Source organism: Chroicocephalus ridibundus, chromosome 2 (assembly GCF_963924245.1).
Source record: "Chroicocephalus ridibundus chromosome 2, bChrRid1.1, whole genome shotgun sequence".
NCBI classification, from domain to species: domain Eukaryota; kingdom Metazoa; phylum Chordata; class Aves; order Charadriiformes; family Laridae; genus Chroicocephalus; species Chroicocephalus ridibundus.
In genome coordinates this window covers 102,645,857-102,661,021 of record NC_086285.1, presented here as the reverse complement: position 1 = coordinate 102,661,021, position 15,165 = coordinate 102,645,857, and the positions used below count along the sequence as shown (strand labels likewise).

Below are 15,165 nucleotides of genomic sequence, written 5' to 3'. Positions count from 1 at the left end.
TGCCAGCTCTCTCTCACCTCACCTCACCTCACCTCACCTCCCCATGTCCATAACACACTCATGAGGTGTTGATCAGTTTTTAATTTAGGTTTGGTAAAGCATCATCCAAATTGCAGCAAAAGACCTTGCCATAATTTTGGTGAACGTGTGTTATCCCCCACCTCCCTTACAATAAAAAGGAACTTATCCTTTTTCCTGACTAGGCTTGCAGAAAGTTGGGATATCACTAAGGTCACTGCAAGCAGAGCACAAATGAATCCTTCAGCACCTCTCCTACGGTCTAATTTGTAAATTTGATGCTGGGGAATCAAACTTCAATGTCTCACTTTATGTTAGGTGACTTGGCAAGACAGAGAAAGCCTACAAGGTGTTCAGAGAGGTCGTGGCCCACAGAGCTCTTGCTGCCGTGACATTATAGCTCTTTCAATGACAACGCTGAAATTTGGCAGCCAGTCAACTGCAACGGGGATCCTAGGAGGAAAAACTTTGGCTTATTAATATTTCAAGTTCTAGAAGACCAAACAGTTAAGAAATGCTGCCAGGTCAGGAGTGGCAGCAGATAAGGAGGAGAAGGAAGGAGTGGTGATGCCTGAAAGGGAACTGAAATCTCTATGCATTTTCCTGAATCTGAGGGAAGGTTTGTGCCAGCCTTGGCCTTAGTTCAGGGGTGGCTACGAACACGGTAGTGCTAGCTGCAGCTGAATAATTAACGTTGAGAGTTACAGGAAGAATTCAGCCTGCTATATCTGAAAAATATAATACCTTCTCCTCATCCTTAGACTTCTTTCCTTAGAGTACAGGATTAATTTTTCAAGGAGTACAGGTGAACTTACAATTAGCCTAAAAATAATACTGGTATTAGAAATGGGTTCTTCAAGAAAACGTATCAGCTTGTCACAGGGGCCAGTTTCTTTTTCAGTCCTCATGACCTGGATATTAGGAGGTCATAAAATTTACCACCTACAGAAAATGAATGACACCTTTGCTTAGCCTAGGGTTGAATTTCTTTTCTTTTTTTTTTTAAATTAATTTTTGGGTTTTGATTTTATTATTTCTCATAAATAAAAGTTACAGCTAGAGTGAAGGCTGATGAATAAACCTCTTCTCTTAAGCATTTTTTTTCCCTTTAAAGGCAGTCAGTTCCCATTGTTCTTATGGGATGTAAACTGCAGGATGCCCACAGCATAGGTACCCACCTGAAAGACACCACATCAAAAGCCAGCTCTGAAACACTGGAATCTAAAACCAGTGTAAGATCACACACACACTGTTGCCATTCCGGTTCCCCTTGATTTATTATTTATTGGAAACAGAACACAAGATTATTTTTAAAACACTGAAGGATATCCCGCTCCGGGGTTGGTTGATAACACTGCCACCTCTTGCAGTTTTACCAGGACTCTCATAATATTTGATATGTTTGCCCTGGTTGTAAACTGAAAGAAGAAAAAACTTCAGTATTCTCTTTTATCTAAAAGTGAGGGGTGGGAGAGGAGGAAGGATTGCCATGATAGTTATAAAAATTGTAAACTAAAGGCTCAAAAACCAGTGAAGCAAGTTCAACTTGCTATTTACTACTTTTTAAAAGTTCAGGGGATTTTTCAAAATCAAATTTCCATACCTTTTTTTTCCCCAAATGTGACTAATTCACTATTTTCCTTTATAAACATGATCACTGGCGATCCAATTATTATCTGACTTTCAAAATACCTTAAGATCTTCCAGGGTCTAATGTACCACATCTGGCCACCAGCAGAGTGGGGAAGAATTCTCCAAATACTGGGTATTAGAGTAAGTAATCCATAATAAATACTGTGTTTAATTTATAAAGCTTCATCTGGTGTACATGACAATGCTTGGTTACCCTGCTCTGGGTCACCTCCCCTCCTGTCTCAGGTCTCAGGGCAGGATGAGGCAAGGCTGGAGGCACCAGCACCTCTGCTCATGCTGCTCGCAGGGGCTGTGAGTGCCCGGCACATGGTGGCCCTTCATTCTTCCCCATTTCGATCTGTGATGAGGCTGGCTTACCAAAACCATGCGAGGAGCTAACATGATGCTACACTCTCCACTTGCTCCCTGAGCACACCCTGGTGAAGTTTGGTCACATACCATCCCAACCAGTGCCATTAAAAAAGAAGCTTATGTTTATAGAAGCCTGCTGATGAGTGGAATTTTTAAAGCGGTGACTCTACACATACTTCAGTACACCTGAAAGATTGGTCAGAAACGGCAAACAAAAAGGTGAGCAGCCCTTACCTGGAACTGACACGCACATTTCAAGCCGTCGCCCTCTTCCTTGCACACTCCTCCGTATTTACATGACGACTCATCACACACTCTCACGTCGGACTCTCTTACATTTAATTCTGTGAAAAAAAATAGAAAAAGGAGACAGAAAAGAAATTGTAAGATGAGTAATTTTGGGGACTGCCTTGTCCTTAAACCCACTGAGTCCCCCCGCTGCCATATGGCCATAGAGAAATCAAAGGAAAAAAGCCAGAGCTGTTCCCTGGGCTGCCCTGTGTGGGCTCTGTCCTGCTCCCCCGGGGCAGCTTTGCCTGGTTGGCACAGCAGCTGTCGCTAAACGCCGCTTCACCAAACCAACAGATACAGAGCAGGCACATGTTTACACCGCCCAAATTTCCTTCCATGCCCCCCGCTGTCAGGGACGCCCCCAGTACAAAACCTTCCACCACAGAAGCTGCTTCTAGCAGGAGTCAGGACCTTTACACGAGCCACAGCCCATGTTTCTCACCCACCACCTCTTTTTGCCTTACTCGCCACCAAGGTCCCAAAGAAGAAAAAAACCTAAAACATCAGAATATCTCTGCCTGGTTTTCCAGCCTCCGTCCTGCTCACGCTCTTATCCTTCAGACTGAAAATAAACTGAAGTGTGTTTAAACTCTAATAATCTGCTTGCACTGTAGGAGCCAGGGTAATGAACCAGAGCCCTCTGTCTTAGCTGCTGCATAAGTACATGGAGCACAAACGCAGGTCCCGCCACAGAAAGCTGGCAGCAGAGGTACAGCTGGCTCGAGGGAAGCCAATGGGTTGCACGCGTCAACTGCATAGCCACGAGATCCACCACAAAGGCTGCTTAAATGGCCTCAAGCTTTTTTGGGCATCACATCCAAGGGTAGTTTTAAAGGAGAATAAATACATCCTTTTGAAATAAGTAGTTGCTTTGAACTATATATATGAGAGAGAGCAAAAGAAGGCACCGGTGGGATAATGGAAGTGGTCAATGTTAGCCTAAATGTGACCTCGTCAGGCTGTGTGGGAAGTGACTGCAATGAAAAGGTGAAAAATAACACCGAGGGCTCTGGAAAAATCCCTTGCCACTGTTTAAGGCTGCACTGATATCAAACGACATCATTTGAAGCTGTCTGCACTTTGGCTCTAGTCATAGAATCATAGAATCATCAAATCCTAGAATCGTGTAGGTTGGAAGGGACCTTTAAGATCATCGAGAACAACCATTAACCCAACAGTAACAAAACCACCACTAAACCATGTCCCTCAGCACTACGTCTACCCGTCTTTTAAATACCTCCAGGGATGGTGACTCCACCACTTCCCTGGGCAGCCTGTTCCAAAGCTTGACAACCCTTTCAGTGAAGAAATTTTTCTTAATATCCATCCTAAACCTCCCCTGTCGCAACTTGAGGCCGTTCCCTTCTTGTCCTACCACTTGTTACATGGGAGAAGAAATCTGCAGGACTCTATAGCAATATGACTCACTAAAGACATTCACTGACGGCAGCGTGATTAAAATAATGTCTGTGCCTTTTAATAAGCAAGCCCTACCCAGATAACTGGCTTAAAGAAAGCACTGAACACCAGCCATTCAGGAACGGGGAAAGGTAGGTCAAAAGCAGAAGAAAATAATGCTTGCTACCACTCGCAGTCTTAAACAGGCAGTCACTCTCCTGCTCATGGCAATGTCAACACTTCGGTGTGGCAGTGACAGACACACCGGAAAACTGCTCCAGTGGGTTTATGTAACATTACACACCCCCACACAAAGCTTATATAAATAAACATATATAATGATATAATAAATTGTGTAATAAATTATGCTACGTGTCATATACTTCTAGATTCAATATAGCATAATTAGGTATTTTTTCATAGCTCTAAAGTTACAGGATTATAGCTCAGCAGAAGGTGCAGTTATATCCACATATTTTGTCAACTGTGATGAAAAATGAAAAAATATTGATCCCCCACCCCCCCCGATACATCCATCATTCCCAAAGGCACAAATGAGGAGGGCAATGTATGTAACACCGACCGGGTAGTTAGGTATCCTGGTTGCCATCACAACTCCATGCGCGTGTCCTCTGATGTTATTCTTAATGTCGCCATTTATCAAGCACGACTGCTGCATTGTAGGGAGCGAGTTAATGTGACAGAACATCACAGCTTTTCAATTTAGTGTGTTCATAACTCGCTCCTGAAGGAAATGTGCCTTCCTTTCTCCTCGTGAAGATCTGTTCCGCGAAGATGAGCAAACTATCAAGATTAATTATGGGGAAATGATTGTCATATCTGAAAGAAGGATCCACCTTTAGGTGATACCGCATTTGAGAAAATGCAATTTATAAAAGGGAGTAACCAGACAGACAAATTACAGCGTGAACAGCTTTCAGAATCCTGTTTTCATCAGCTCAGGAAACTAAAGTGATGTGGGTGCCCCCCTCCTCAACTCTTGGCTGAGCTCGCTGGACTTGGTGCTTCGCAGCATCCCACCCGGTACCCCCCTCAGCAGAAGAAACCCCGTGGCAGCTGCAACTCGTGCTTGAAATCCTGAGGGTCAATGCGATGTCCAGCTGCCCAAGCAGTGTAGCACAGACTTTGCCCCGATGTCTGTGTCCCCCGGTGTGAAGAGGCACACGACCGCCCAGGAAGGAGCCTCTTCACCATGGCAGGTGAAGGCAAGGGACCTCACTTTTCTGCCTGGGAGGGGAAGGACCTGGGGGGGTCAGAAACAGTCCCCAGCTAGCAGTTCAGCATCCAGGCTGAACCAGAGATGTGCTTGTTCCTAACTTAGCTATTGCTCTGACTGCACAAGCCAGTGAGAAAGGGAAAGATTTCAGAGCAAAAGTGTAACAGGAGATGTGAAGATGGAGGTGGGGAATCAGCCCCTGTGAGGCCCTCTCACCCCAAGAAACCAAAACTTAATTTTTTTTAATAAATCCACAGGAGGAATAAAGATGACAGAAAGCACAGCGGTTTAACGGTTACTTAATTTTAGGAGTGGACTGTTTTTCTTTCCACATAAATGATAAATGCTTTTTTGCCTGAGATGAATGCTGAGCAGGGAAGGTCATTCAGAGACCAGGAGCCAATGTGATTTTCCAAAAGTATACGAAAGACAAGATACCCCTGTGACTGGCAGTTGAAGATGACAGATGAACTTTATTCTATGACAGCATGTCACCTAATCCCTGCTTCCATTCAGTGGCAAATTCCAGCAGCAGCGAAATCAAGCCTCCGACACGCGCATGATTACATCTGATGGAATCACAAGTACCAGGGAGTGCGGTGGCCATTATGACTTCCATGTCTACGGCGTTTGTTCAAAAACAAATAGATGAGGATAGGTGTTAGTAGAGCGATGTGAAGAGGAACTGTAGGTGTCTCGCATGTCTGAAATACACTCTCTCTTCAGTGGATTCCCCATAGAGAGAGAATTAAAGTGGAGTTTCTGCAATTATTTCCAGAAGAACAGAATCATTACCATCATATGTGAGAACAGATCTATGAAAGGAGTATGAACATACAGCAAATGGTTTAGGGTGATTTCTTACATGTTTCTTTAATGCCTATCGCACCTCATTTCCTAGACTTTTAGCCGGCATAAATAAGAGAAAGCCTCAGTGTGATTCATTACGTACAGCGAGAAGATGGTAAGAAGTAATCCATCAGCTCCCAGGAGAAAATATAATTAGTGCAATTAAATCAGGCTTCCAAATTTATGATAATATTAATCTCCAAAGACCTGAAATGAGGTATTAAAAATGATTTACTGGTATCTGTGCAGCCAATACACTTCCTGGTGGTGTGAGGGCTGACCGGCACAGAGCAGGAAGAATTTGGCTGCAGAGACCCACATCAAGGTCTTTTGAGGGTTTTTTTCCTTTTTTGAAATGAATTCACCTTGTGATAATTTGATATATCAATAAAAATGAGGAAAGCCTTCTCCATTTTGACTCATTTCAGAGAATTTGAAGCACAGCTCAATACAATTAGCTGGAGATTGGCTTTTTGCCTGTGACCTCCAAATGCATTGCTCTGAGGTGTGAACCTCTCATTATAAGCTAAATTACACGTGTCAAAATGCTGAACCTGAAGAGGAAATCCAATTCGTAGGTTGAAGTACATCAAACGTGTTGCTTCCATCTAGGTACCTTGACAATAAAATAAAATCTAAGATGAGCAAATCTGGTAACTTTGTAAGAAATTTGTTTTTTTCAAAATTCATGTTTCTCCAGGGTTTGGCCATAATACATAGCAATGATGAATGGCTATAAGGAGCCAAAAAAATACCTTTCCCACGTGGAAGCGAGTGGGTGGTTTTAATAGCAGTCCTACCAGCTTTTGCCCTCCTGAATATTTCAGCTGGGCCCGAGAAAAATCCTCTCCGCCTGCCTGCCTGCCTGCTTTCTGTTTCCTACGGGTAAGACCCCAACGAGAGGAGGTGCCAGGACCCCTTGCCCCCTTTTCATATTGACCTGTGGGTTTGGTACAAGATGGGGAGCAGCTCGCACCATTCTCACTAGAGGTGAAAAAGCAAAGCAGTGTGGAGCACGGCACTGCTGCTTTTCTGTCCTCCAGACAGTTTGTTCTTTGTGAAGCCAAGCTTTAAATTAGGATGTACCACCTCTCATGGAGGTCATATACAGAAACACACACATACAGAGATTCGTGAAAGTTCATACAGGGTCTGCTATTCTACAGGTTAAAAGAACCCCCCACATTGTAAGAACAGTTGAAGTAGGTCAACATTGGCTTGGGAAAGGGCTCAGAGGAGAAATTACGTTGCATGAGAGTACGTTAGAGCCCACAAAGTATACTGGAGATAGCGGCATTATGACTGGATGAGCTCTCAGGACCATGGAAAAGAGTCAAAATCTGATGAGCAGAAAACCTATATCCTACTCGATTTTGGAAGTCAGTCTTAGGACTCCGGATTGGCTTCTCTGGCTGGTGATTGTTCTGGTTTTGGCAAATTATTTAGGAATGATTGGAGAACCTAATGGGGAAAAAAACCAAACCAAAACAAAAAAGAAAACCTTTTCCTTAAAGATTACAAAGCTGAGCTGCTCGTGTGACAAGTACAGTAATAAGCTATGTCTTAAATCTAACTCTTCAATAAAACTTCACCTGCCAGTCACACCCTTTGCCCCACAACAAAGACGACACTCAGAAAAATCTTACGCCATAGGTGTTCCCAAGCACAGCCTGTCCACTTGAACCATGAAGGTGAGTTTGGGTGACATCACAGGTAAATAAAATTGCTGCAAAAAAGATATTTTGGGTGCCCCCACAATACCTCTGCTCACCTCCAGCTGCCAGCTCAGAAGGAAACAGCACAGCTCTCCTGTAGATCCTACCAGTCCCATGCAGACATTCGAGCATCCCAGATGGTACTAGCTTAAATCACTTTAGATTACCATCACCTACCGTGGCTTTGACATTGGCTCAAACACTTAGCTCACATGTAGACATCGACACATAATCATTTACATTTAGGTGTCTTAATCTACAAGCTTGGCCCCATCCCATTGCTTTTTCAAATTGTGGCCAGTACAGTCATTCCTGCAGTAAGTCATGCAAATTCTTACAGAGCTTGTACCCACAGGCTGTGGACAGGAGGCATAATTTTGGGAGTCCTCGTCTGTGATCTACTTGTTCTGACACTGGCAAAGTGCTGGCATATGTGTTTGAAATGAGGCATCATAAGTTATTCCCCATTTCAGCCACTGGGTACAAATCTCATGGATAAATGCAAGTTACAGCCACGTTCACCAGAACTTGTTTCTATTTATTTTATTGCAGGTCTTCAACTCCCCACTGGTTCCTACTACACCAGTTTGTCTCCTTAACCAATCTTTCTTTCCAGCTTATCCACTATATTTTCTCTGTCCCCTTCAAAACAACAGTGTGACATTCGAGAAACAGCACGTTTCTGCTTTGCAAGCTGAAATAAGAAGTTTGGGGGGGGTGGGGGGGAATTTCTGCTCCATTTGCAGAGCCACTGAAGAAGCAATCACCAAGCACTGGCAGAGAAGGAGCATTCGCCTCACTGGTATTATGCTACTCCAACAGTGAGATTAGCAAAGACTAGCCGTCTTTTTCCTGGAGACTTTGTGGCTTCTTTTAAGATGGTGAAACTATACGTTGGACTTCTAGTTTGCACAGTATAAATGTGAAACAGGGACACGGGCTCGGGGACACACACACATCTCAGTTCTTTGCAGGAGATGGGAAGCAAAGGTTGTTTGTGTGGTGGACACAGAAGGGTATTTTATCTTCTACCAGCTTCAGTGTGCCACATTCACCAGTGCTAACCTGACATCTCTTACCATAACTTCTGCGCTCTGTTTCTGTAGCAAAAAGCAGAACTAGGAGCCAAACTCACCTAACACAAGCCAAATACTGAAGGTGAAGTGTTGTTCCACCCGCGTTGGGCCTGTATGGTGAAGATGGTTTATTTTAAAACAAGCCAGCACGTACCGCTCAGACATGTACCTGTACACAAACAGTTCTGGGGCAAAGGAAGCCCCCAGGCTTTGCATCAATTTCTTTGACACCTGCCACCAATGCCATCTGAAGAAAACACTTAGTATTTACTCCTGCTTTTTCTTCATGTCGTGTTCACAGAGTGTTCCACCGAAACATAGTTCATCAGAGCAGACAGTGAGGGAGCGGCCCCTGTCTCTTGGTCAAGGAGGATCCCTGGCTTTAGCACTGAAATCAAAGGAGCATGTGTTGTTTCTCGCTTCACCAGTCAGAGCACAAAGTATTACTGAAACATGGTGCCTTCAGAACTATGACCTTCCAAAACATGTACATATCATTAAAAACCCTGAAAATAGCAAACACCATTTATTTGGTAACTAATAAACAGTCCCTACATCAGGTTATCCCTATCTTTTTGCTGTCCCCATCTGTTTCAGCAGTTGTGGACTACGAAAATCATGATAATTTGCATTGTAGAGTTTATGTCTGTTGAATCTTCTCAGAACCTCTTCTCAGAAAATGTCTGAGGTTATGAGGGAGGAATAAGAGAGCAGAAAACCCCCTCAAAGTTAGTAATTACTTGTCTAAATAAATACTTGCTCGTGTCAGACAAGTCAAAGCAAGACAGAATGGATCATACTATCTTGTTCATAGGAAAAAGTGTATTTTTCAGAAAAGAAAACAGAAAATAAGACAAACTCTACTGGGAAAAGATTCAGTGATAAGCAGGATGCCATTCAGACACTGCACATCCCCTTTGAAGATGGCTGTTGTCGCTGATTTTAGGTGACATTTTAGCAGAAACAATTTACAACAAATTAAGAAGGTGGAGAATGTGGATAATGGAAAGATAAGAATGAGGGAAAAAGCTGTTTAAAAAGCAATTAGAGAACAAAAAGAGGAAAATTAAAATATGTACCACAGGACAATCTAAAACAAATGTAAGTTTTAAATAACTGAAACAGTTAAAACTCATTTCAATGCCTGTTCTATGATATGGTATCATTTTCTTTCACACTTGAATTAGAATAAAACAATTCATTGGAACAGCCTAGAGGTTTTATGAAAAAAAAGGAACAAAATCATTAAAATGAATTTACCCTAAAAAAACACAGACAACTGTTGTCTAATGGAATTAAGATACTCCCAGACTTTTTTTTTTTAATTTGGTCAATTAATAGATGCCTTGGGTGGCTGATGGCAAATCTACTGTTTTCAAAACAATCTTATGCAGTATTATAGGACTAGTAAAACCTCTTTTGTTGTGTCTTGATGCAATATTTAAGACTCAATTGTGCAGAAAAAAGCTGTACTTTGGCTCTTGAGAATGCTATCCGAGTGAATAAAGCTTGAAATATTTCCCTAAAACTACTTTTACAAGACTGCATTAACATTTGATTGCTTAAGTGCCGTCCAATTTACCTAGGATGATTATGCTTTTACATTTCTAGTCACTATAATCTCCTTTTAAAGCAGAGAAAAACAGAATGCATACGTGCTGCTAAAATAATTAGTATTCTTGCACAATAGGAAACCACAGCAAATTTTAACAACTAGCACTCACACAGCAAGGTAACAAGATTGGCTTTGAACCTGAGAGTCTCCCACACTGCAATTATTCACATTACCAGTATGCCTCAGACTAACTCTATTCGGTGTGAAAAAAGTAAGGGAAGTGTCACAGTGATGAGCGTTTGGATGACAGTTCTGTCAAAATATTGGATTCAGCCCATGCTGCATTTCTGTTTCCATCGTGGAAAAGAAAAAAAAAAAAAAAGTATTTGTGGAGAAAGCCGAGGCACTTTTTTGTTATATTGAAAGCTTTGACAATATTTCAGAAATTATGTATAATCTGTAGGTGAATATTTCAGCAATTGGAACAAATCAACTAGCTGTGCAATTGGTTGGAGACAGGGAAAGATGCAGTGAGAACTTGAAATGGTTCTCTCCCATAAACACTTTTGTGTCAAGGTTTGGCGGCACAGCAATCTGGCCTTCAGGACACAGGTCTGGGGTGTTTTTCTGCCAGCAGCTATTCACGACGCTGACTTCAAAACTTGCTTGCAAAGAAGAATCTGTCTTACTACACAAAAATTATTGAATGTGATTATGCAAGGCTGTTATAAAGAAGTTAGTATGACATTGCATATTTTTGCATAAAATTAAAATAAAATATTAGAAAAGAAACATGCCCATATAGTGCATTTGCAGCAAGATTAATTACAACCCGCATTATCCATCTTGAGTTTCTAAGGAAACCAAGGCTGTGCAAGAGCAGCGAGTCTCCAAATGTGTCTCTGTAGGTTTCTTCCAATAACTTTTGCACTCACTGGGCAATTCCAGCCAAATCCGGCAGCAGCAGAGGCCTGGGACAATACGCTTCATACGAGTTCATGAAAACTCAGTGGCTGCTTGGAGTAGAGGGGTCCAAAGTCATGCTGATTGGAGGAGTTGAGGGAATGTACGTCAGGACAAGGCTCATGTGACAAAATCCCAAATGCATGCAATGTGTTGCTTTTCACAAACACATGGAAGTAAGCGGTCTTTGACTGTTTCCCACTCACGGCACTCTTATGGTCCTTGCATATTGAGACTTGAAATTGAGACTTGGATCATGTAAACACTTCTAAACACACGGACTTTTTAGGATACTGGATAACTCGTGCTGCTGAATGCTAATGCCCGTACAAATGGATGCATTCTGGTAGGGTCACTTAAAAAATCGTGCTCTTAACCTTTGCCAGCCCTTTTCAACTAGTGGAACTCCCATGCAATTTTTCACTTGCATAAACTACACCATTAATTCCTGACAGTTGTGCAACTTGTGCAATTACAGTCAGTACGTCCTTGTTCCCTTAATGCCTACTCGCTCTGTCTCTCGGTCTGCAGATGGTCGAACATCCAAAACATTTCCAAGTGACTTGCCTTTGCCAAGGTATGTTATACCTCTCTTCTCCCCTGGCCCCCAAATTGGGGAGTTTCACTTGATTTCTAGCACCATTGCCCATCTAAGAACCAAGCGGGCAAGCATACTGCTCCCCAGGAAGCTGTAGCTTTGGTTAATTAATCTTTTACCTGAAGAAATCTTTCTACGCCAATTACAAACCAAGGTGAACTCTTTAGTCCTGTTCATAAAGTAAATCTGATAGCTATTTCCCTAAACCTGTAGAGGAATGACAAGCTGTTCAAACACTCCAAAACAACAGAGCTCTTGTTTATAGTCCTGAAGAACCTGAAGGCCAAAGCAAAGTAAAATGGTGGTGAAAACCAACACTGAAGCAATTAATTAGCTTCCATAAACATTATAGGGAATTTCTTCTTTGATCTGTAGGTAACACATGTAACTCACATTGATTCTAAATTGCAAAATAACATTGGCCAAATTCTGATCCCATTTCTGGCATAAAACTTGAAGGCATTGCTTCAGCCTAGGGACCAGCATGCCACATTAAGAGCTGGAATAGAGGAGTCACGCCTTGTTGAGCCCCCAGAATGACAGTATTTATTTACAGCTGGGGGGATGGATGGCTAATGGATCTAACTACCTGTGGAACTAAAAGCCCATCTCCTTCTGTTGTCTTCTACTCACTTCAATTTCTTCTGCAGCAGAAGAGAAACAGGCCCTGGTGCAAACAGTGCTTTGATGCAAAGAAGATGTAGCCTTTCTATAACTGTTTCAGTCATCTCCCCTCCCCAATCACTGCCTTCAAAGCTCTGTGCTGCTGTCAGAAAAAAGGAGCCTTTGCCTCTGTGAGCAATAGTAAGGGAAGCAGTAAAAGGGCCCGACTGTGAGGTTTCTTGGCATTGTTGAAACAAGAGCTGAAGTCAGTGGAAGCTTGAGCACATCAAAAGTGTGACCATTTACCACAAAGCCCATACATTTTCTTTGCTCTCAAGGTCATGTCAACATATGGTTGACTTCAGCATTCAGGACATCCCAATGTGAAGAGAGACTCCAGCTCTGTACGTGGATTTACACTTTCCTCTATGGAAAGTTACGGAAGTTGCTAAGGGTTTTTCTTAAGTTTGTTTTACTTTATTTTAAAGACATGCAGGGAAACTGGGAAATCAAAGCCAACTATAAAGGCTACATTAACCTCACCATCTTCCCTGCCCTTATTCTTCTTGTGGTTTCAGTGTCAGAGAGAATTTTGAAGAGCAGCTGAGTCTTGATCCACCAGACCTTCACAGGCAACCATGTTCACAGCTGTGGAACAGCCTCCCAGGTTGTCAACTAATACACTTAGGGATGCATTGTGCTTCTGGGAGCCATTTTCTTGTGGCCCATTTAGAAAGCTTTAAAATAAATTTAATTTTTTTTTTTTAATATGAAATCTCCCAAGAATAATGGAAAACACTGGAGGAAACCAATATGTTTTCATGGACCTTTTGGGATAAACAAATACAGTACTGATGTAGATCATGCAGCACAACTCGGGTTAGCATACATACTATGCACATTACACAGATGATTATAAATGATCGCCAAAAAATTTTATGTTTTACTGGAAAAATAAAAAATATTTTTTAAAATGTGAAATAAATATATATACATAAATTCCAAACCCAATATTTTCAGTAATAATATTTTCAGTGTTCAGTACTGGCTCCAATGCTACTCTCCTCCCTTTCCACCTTCCCATTATCCCAACATTCTTCCTTTAGACTTAAAACGACAGAAGAAGGAGAAAAGTATCTGGATGGCAAAGTCTCTTCATTTCTCAGCCACAAAACTGAGAAAAACAGGTGGCTTTTGGTGAACTTTCTAGAAAAATACTATTTGCTACAACATGGTTTTCAGTGGGGAACAACTCTATTTGAAAAGATGTTTTGCCATTTAGCATATCTAGTCTGAGGCTACAATCCTATAAACGCTTGGGCAGGGACTTAACCTTGAGCATCTGTGCAATCGAAATAAACTAAATGGAGCTGATCATGTGTAAGATGAAGAATGCCTTTAAGTGCTTGGAGGATCAAGGACACAAGCAATTTTCTGAGGACCTGATTTTTATGCAAATAATAATTAATTTGACTAGGCCTTCCGTCTATTGGAGACAAACGTGTAGAATTACAGTGTGGAGAAGTATTTTAAGACATTGTTTATTCCTCATATTTGAAACCTTCCCTTAAAAGTGGTAGAAAATATCTGACAAAAAGTTGTCAGAGGGTGTATTAATCTACTCTTAATTATTCACTCTCTAAGGGGAAAATGCTGATGCCTGCAAGATGATTTGATAGCAGAAATCTAAAATGTGGCCTCTAAATAGCTTAGATTTTAAACATTACTCATCATTTCCAGTCATTATCATTAACAGCTATGTGAAATATCGTAATACCTAGAGGCTGCAGTGAAGATCAGATCCCCCTTCTGAAAGACATGGATAAGAGCCAGTCCGTGACTTACAGCAGACAAGTCATACAAACTGTGATAAAAATTAGATATTATCGTGTCCATTTCACTGGATGAGGAAGAAAAGTATAGAGAGATAAAATGATTTGTTGAAGGCTACAACACAAGGCCAAGGCAGAATGCCACAACAGAACTTGTCCCTGTCCTATTGTTCTGCTACAAGGTTATCTTTCCTCAGTCTCGTCACCTTCCCTTTAATAGAAAGGTCTTCAATACTACACCTAGACAATCATTATGGTCACCAAAACCGGAGCAGACACAAAAGACTTTAAGCGTACATGTCGGTCAATTTAAAAAGTGAGAGAAAAATGAATGCTAACTCGCTGAGGCTACTAATGCTAACTAAAGAGCTATGTTGATGTATTAATGCAGTTTGTAGGACTCATTTGCTGTATTCAAATAGCTGATAATCGCTGCTCAGAATTCAAACTGTGCTGCTGTGATAGAGCTTCATGCAGACAGCACCATGCAAAACCCAGATATGTGTCTCATAGCCCCGCTGGGAAAACTTGTTGTTTATTCAGAAACACAACATTGTATGGGGTTCACTCTTGAGCAGCAACGCATAGGAACATGGAGGAACCTGAACACGCTTTTGGGGTGTGTTCTGCCCTAGGGAGGGTGAGATAGAGGGGTAAAGAAGACAAATAAGAGGAAGACAAGTTGGGCTCGAATCAAACATAAATACTACTTTTCAGAAAGGACACTGTCTTTGGGAGAGTGTGAGGAAAAGGGTCTCTGCTCTGCGATTTCTCCCACTCTCGAGCAGCTCCCGCCCATGCAGTTTCCTCAGTGGTCATCCCTGTGCACCCAGCACCTGTTTTCTAACAGAGATGCCTCTCCCTCCTGCCTCTCACTTTCCAGTCATCTGACTTTTCCAGGAACTGATCCATTCCTCAGATAAACCATAAAGGAAAACACTTCTGCAAGCCTCAACTGTGAGCGTAGCTCAAGGCTGACTGAACACAGGGAGAAACCTGCTGGATCCAGAGTATCCAACTGACATT

The 15,165-nt window shown here is 42.0% G+C and overlaps 1 protein-coding gene across 1 annotated transcript in view; it reads right to left on the bottom strand.

Moving 5' to 3' along the window:
* The window catches only part of TMEFF1 (transmembrane protein with EGF like and two follistatin like domains 1), a 128,261-nt gene that overhangs the window by 52,368 nt on the left and 60,728 nt on the right, over positions 1–15,165 (bottom strand). Inside the window, exon 2 of the mRNA XM_063326331.1 lies at positions 2,257–2,366. Coding sequence (XP_063182401.1) covers positions 2,257–2,366 — 110 coding nt within the window. The remainder of the gene's footprint in view (positions 1–2,256; positions 2,367–15,165) is intronic.